Source organism: Physcomitrium patens, chromosome 26 (genome assembly GCF_059467195.1).
Source record: "Physcomitrium patens ecotype Gransden chromosome 26, ASM5946719v1, whole genome shotgun sequence".
NCBI classification, from domain to species: domain Eukaryota; kingdom Viridiplantae; phylum Streptophyta; class Bryopsida; order Funariales; family Funariaceae; genus Physcomitrium; species Physcomitrium patens.
In genome coordinates this window covers 6,350,483-6,356,805 of record NC_143435.1, presented here as the reverse complement: position 1 = coordinate 6,356,805, position 6,323 = coordinate 6,350,483, and the positions used below count along the sequence as shown (strand labels likewise).

At 37.2% G+C, this 6,323-nt stretch overlaps 1 protein-coding gene across 1 annotated transcript; it reads right to left on the bottom strand.

Moving 5' to 3' along the window:
- Positions 1-2,036: 2,036 nt before the first annotated feature.
- LOC112278175 (putative glucuronosyltransferase Os03g0107900) lies at positions 2,037-6,082 on the bottom strand. The gene is made up of 4 exons (XM_024511349.3): positions 4,805-6,082; positions 3,908-4,299; positions 3,460-3,710; positions 2,037-3,164 (listed from the first exon to the last, which is right to left on the bottom strand). Exons 1-4 carry the CDS (start codon positions 5,181-5,183, stop codon positions 2,714-2,716), a joined length of 1,473 nt encoding a protein of 490 aa, XP_024367117.1. The 5' UTR covers positions 5,184-6,082; the 3' UTR covers positions 2,037-2,713.
- Positions 6,083-6,323: the final 241 nt, after the last annotated feature.

Here is a 6,323-nt window from a genome sequence, read left to right as displayed (position 1 = left end):
AAATAGCTGCATAGAATCTTTACAAGAACCATAAGATTTGTAAAAAATGTATCTAAAATATATGATAGTTTAAAAATAAATTCTTAGATTCAAAAAAATTATAGATTAAGATTTTATAATAATACGAACATCTAAAGATATTTGTAGATCCAAGCTACTTGTACAAAGCTTCCACTATGTTTTACAAAAACCATGCTATTAATTTGATATATTTGTACTTGCTTATATGTACGTAAATAATGTAGAATTATTTTTAATATTTATTGAATCACATTATAGTATGTATCTTTACTATAATTAATTTATCAAATTTAAAGAATATCAATAATATCATCTTATAAATAATAATACCTATTATAGTCTATAGATTGTAAATTACACTATTAATAAAAATACACAAATGAATCATCAAAAATTTTAAATTACATTTTTCCTTATTAATTTATCTATTAATTTACAGAAATTATAAATTAATTTAATTTTAAAAATATTTTTAAAAAGTTTAAAAAATAATTACAATTTTATTTTTATGCAGGTTTTTTATTAGATAATTTTTGAAGTAACTAGAAGAATTACTCATAATCGTATCAACATACCAAAATGTTTCATTTTATGCAGAGTAATCTTAGATTTGGCTTTACATTATTCCTATTTTTAAAACATCATATGTTGGTATCTTATCTTTTTCTTAAAGTATATTTATAAAAATAATTATGAACAATGTTTTTGATAAGATCTTTCTTGATTAAAATATTTGGCCTACGTCTTAGTAAACAACTTAGTTCCTTAATCATTGCCCAAGTCATTGTTACTTGGCTTCATCTCATATTATAATTATTCAAGTTTTTTGGAGATTAAATGCTGTGCTTTATGTACTAGTATCTCTCAAGACCTTAATTATGTGATACCCCTGAATTAGTAAACGATGAAAAGCTAGTTTTAAAATTTCCTTAAGTCCCTAATACTAAGTATTAATTATTTCAAAACAATCTTTTTTTAAAAAAAAAATCCAATCTATATTGTAAATTTAATATTACTATTATTCATAAGCATGAATTGCAACTAGATGAAACATTCTTCATTTGTATAATATGTTTTGCTTTTATTCTCTAATAATAGTTGATATCAAACACAACTACAAATCTACCCAAAATTGTATCATTTTAGTGTTATAGTGTATATTTTAATTAAGAATACTGTAAGTATATATTTCATGTTTTTTATTTTAATATTTTTAGTATTTCTAAAATAAGAAACAAAATTTCATCTATTTATTTATTTAATTTAAATGCCAAGAATGGGTTAAGAAATCTGATATTTCGTTTCATTTTTAAATGACACATCCTTCAAATATATATATATATATATATATATATATATATATATATATTATTTTAGAAGGAGTTAATTTTAAAATATCCAAATAGTAAAACGATGCTAATAATATTTCTTATGAGTTAATGACTGTATAAATCAAAATGACAAGAAATGATGCAAGACAAAGATATCAGCATAAATGAAAAAAAAAGATTGATGAAATTGAAAGAGATAAAGTTTTCCATGCATCTATCTTCTTAAATGTATATAAAATGAGTTATAAATAAGTAGATAAAAATCCTAGTTCTTATAAACCCATCATTTAATCAATTAATAGAAGTTTTTAAAATCTTTTAAAATAATCTTTTAAATTTCTGGACAATATAATCAATATTCATAATTTGATTAAGAACAAATTAATATGTAAATTGCTACAGAATTATTTATAAGCTTCAGAAGTATCACATTCCCAATTTCAAATATCAATAATATATATATATATATATATATATATATCGTGTTTTTGGTTTTCTATTGAGCAGGATTGACCGCAACATATAATTTGTATTTCTTAATTTAATTACTCAATTGATATTGTCTGTGTTTTTAATGAGAATTGTTACAGTACAATTAAGACTTTCTGACACGTATTCATTAAAAATCCTTTAAAATAAATAATTTGCCGTTGGAGACATACATAAATAGTAAACACAATCATATGTGTGTAATAAAAAATCATAAATTATAAATTACAAAAAGTGTAGAAAACAGTTTGTTCAATTCTATAACTGCTTAAAATCTACTGACTATTACAGTCTCATGATACTTCTACAGAAAACAAATGAAAATCAACATAAACAGGATACAATAGTTCATAAATAACCTTTTTGATTAAAGAACTAAAACTAAACTAAAATAAAATCACAAAATCAATAACAACTTCCGAATATAACTTCACACACAAGCTAAAAAAACACTAATTGCTCGTTTCTCTCCTCAAAATCCACCCACAATGAAAGCTGGCAATGTACTCAGAACCGCATCAGAAAGAGGAGCTTTTTTTTTTTTTTTTGGTAAAGCCAGTCTGTATGATTCACTCAGCAATGAAGAGTTCGCACACAAAACACAGCCATACATCTGTTCCACAGTGCTCATAAAATCAGCGACTCCACCGGAATTCCTATCTGGTCCACGAAAATGGAACCATTATTTTTCTGTGATATGTTACATGGTTTCAAAAGCTGGACTTTCTTCAGCACAAGTATATACTTCGTCTCTTTACAAGGGCATGGTGAGCATTTCCTCAATGGTTGAGCTATCTGACATAAATCCTCGAGCAGATCACAGCGCAAGCACACGAGCTTCCCGATCGGCAAACAGCTGCAAATTACAAACCTCACTGATTTGCAAACGATCTGTCAAGCGTGGAGGATAATAGATCAAAAATGTGCCAGGTAGCATCGCCTTGCACAAGTGGGTCGGTGAAGAGCAACGCTCGTCGATTCTCCCCCCTCCAGAGATTCCTCTGAATTGCGGTCAAGTTTGTGACCGCCACACCGATGAGAATCTTGTCGAGTTTCGGCACATCGTGCTCAGGGACAGTCAAGGAGATGCTGCTCCAGTCGATGGTGTGTGAGTAAGGGAGGCTGATGTTGTCAGCGATGATGACCGGGATGCAGCCGTAGGTGACCGCTTCGACAATCCGGGGGCTCCAGGGCGCCCACCCCAGGGGGCACAGGCAAAACGTGGATCGCAGCATCTCTTGCTGGGAGTTGTCCACCCGGTGCCGCTTCAACACAAAGCGCTTGTTGCGGGAAAATCTTTTGTATAACACTGTCCTTATGCCCCTGCCTCAAAACGATCGATGCGCAACCAGTTAGCACAAAACCAGATTGCTCGGTGGAGTGAGTGGGATTGTAAGTTAGCACAAGTTTGTGCCTGAACTTGGTCAGAGCCAAGTGCCGAGACCGTTGCCGGTGATGATTAGCACATGTCAATAAGAACCATTCTCCCAACCACGTGTATGTGTTTTTATATTTAGGATAAGAATTGGTAAACCAGTGATGAAATGTCGTTAGTGATGAAATCGTATGCTTCTAATGACTCAGGAACGACCGATGCAAGAGTGAGGTAGGCACCCACTTGCTGTAAAGCAGGCCACTGACGTTCTTGGGGTTTATCTCCATCTTTCCTCGGAAGTATGCGAATATATCCCGTTGTTGATGCTCTAGGGGATCCTTGACATAAGATACAGCGACAGAGGGCGAGATGTATGGGGGGATTTGTATGTGCTCTGCTGCTTGACAAGGATGGAAGCCTTTCACTCCAAACGTCTGAAGAATCAAAGAGTTTCGCATGAATTGTGGTATTCCTTGCGCAATTGCCTGGGTCTCCTGCATCCACAATGTTGAGGAACCATGCTTTGTTAAGATGGGAAAACATTGGCTGTCAGACATGCTCGTCGTGAGCGAGCACGATGCCAAACAATCCGTTAAAATAGGGATAAACGAAGAAAAAAAATTGGAATAAAAATAACATTTGGGTCCTGCTTTAGCGAATCAGTAATGAGAAACTGGCTTTGGATTCTCACAAGGGTGTGAAAACAGGCACCGTAGTCATGTGCAGCGACGAAAATGTGATCCCTCCCCCAACTACGATTCCAAAACTCCATCTTCGTAGAGACATGATTCACGGCTGCTTGCATGAGCTTGGGCGCGTGTCCGAGCCAAGGAAAGCCGGTCTTCGGGCTGAATTTGCACGAGACATACACAGGCATGAAGAAGAAATCAGCTTCGTAGGGATCCAATGTTCTGATGGGACTCGTCAGAAGAATCTTGTGAATGGCAACTTCGGAGGCAAACAAATGGTTGGAACAGCGTTCGTCGACCAGCCAGTCTTCGTTAAATTTCGGAGGCAGGTCATAGACGTAGATTCGAATTGCGTTCGTGAGGTTCAACGGGTTGAAGGGAGTGGTATCAAAACCTGAAAGATGCATGCTCTACAGTCAGTTCGTTTGAATTAGCCGAATGAGATTTCGTCAATTCGTTTGAACGTCAAAAAGCCACTACGCAAACTTCGATGGGTCTTCAGAAACAAATATGGTACAATTAAATAATCCACGGAGCGGTAAAGCAACTGACGACTTCAAAATTTTGCTCTCGCAACCTAAGAAACAAAGCACTCTGTTCAAGGGTTGCATCATTTGTTCGCATTTTACAGAAACAAAATGAATTGAGGTCAGGCAAGTATTAGATGGATGTCCGAGAATTGAACATAGAAACGAGAATTTCGAAAAGATAACGATACCTGCAAACCCAAAGGTCGAATCTATCACCAATTTCTGACTTACAACGTATTAAGCTATAACTCCAGCTGGAGAAAACTTTGACAGACTTGCGATTCGATGTATACACACACACGCACACACACTCAAACACACACACGAACATGCACTGATCCAAGCCATAGGCAGGTTAGGAAAACGTACTTGAAACTTTAAATAAAGTGAAGTGGTCAGGCTTAAGCTGCCACTCTTTATCGCTCTTCCTAACCTCCTTTTCTTCATGCAGCGCATTGTTTGTTTCCCCGAGTGGCATAGCACGTAAGCTCGTTCTCAGCAAAGCCTGGTAACCAGATTTTGGATTTTCCAGGGGCATGTCCACGGCAAAAGGAAGGGCCAAGAGGCAGAGAACGAAGACGGAAAAGAAGGTACAAATTGCCAGCGACAACGAGCGAGGCTTCTCCCAGTAAGAATACAAAGTGCTGGGTGCTTCATGTCTGTGGTGTTTCGAGAAGGAAGTGAAGGAGCTGCAACTTGGAAGTCCTCTGTGCCCGTTGCTCCTCCAAACTCCCGAAACGCGATGCATCGCAAATTCGGCTTCACTCTTGCTTTTGAAGCAACGACAACGAAAAATTGTAACAAAAGCAGAAAACAGCCACCCCGCTCACCAACTACACCCCTTAGTTGCGTTGCTGTCGTGAAGAAATTCGGTTAATTACAGAAAGCGGAGCGCGCACTCATATTGGGAATTGATCAATGGTGAAGCGAGATTCCCAAGGCGGCAGAAATTCCCAGTTAATTGAATTTGAGGTGACCTCAACAACCTGAGCGGAGCGTAGGGTCATTTGTTGGGCCGCAGGAGGTACGTTAGATGATCATCGTCAATCTAATTTGTCAAGGAAAACTCGAGGACAACATCTCTCATTAGCTAGAAGTAGGGACAGTAGGGTAACTCCGAAACGCTCTTGCTTCTTCCATCCCCGTACGCTCAACAACCATTCTCAAAAAAGAAAAAATAAGAAATAAGAAAAAGAAATTGCCCCTGCTGCTCCTTAGACTCTCAAAGGCGTTCCGGTGCTCTCAATGGCCTCTCAACATTCCCGGATTCTCAATTGCATTGCATCGGCGAAGAGAGAACAAACTCCTCACTGGTATCCTACCTAACCCTGAGCTTTGACACAACGAAGCCTCGTAGTTAGCTTCCCACTAAAACAAGTAGCTCGTAGCACCCTGATATGCGTCGTGTGACAAAGGTTTCAACACCCCGTGAAATGGCAACCGGCTCCGTATGCGAACCTGCTTTGTACGTTGATGAATCTGTCCCTTGTGTGGACGTGAAGGACAAGTTCAACCAGACCATCTTCGATCGTAAATCTTTACCAGGACGTGGTTTACCTACTCATGAAGTTGGACCACATACAGCTTCGCCACCAACTGGCGCTTAAGTCAATCAACTCGCAAAACCAGCTCCATAGCTGATAATCAACTGAATAAAATAAAAGGTGCACCCAACCATTCAAAGGTCTATGCTAAAAGGATAAAGTAGTGAGCACCGGGTACTCACTTTCACGAACGAATTAACCAACGTGACGAGGTGAAAAACTTGGGTCGTAACCCAAGTCTAGCGTCATCGCACAACACGTGACGATTCCTGTAGTTACCTCACAGTCTCTCTTTAACAAAGACGAATCTCACAAGTCACTCACCCAGAGGTTTAACGTAAGAT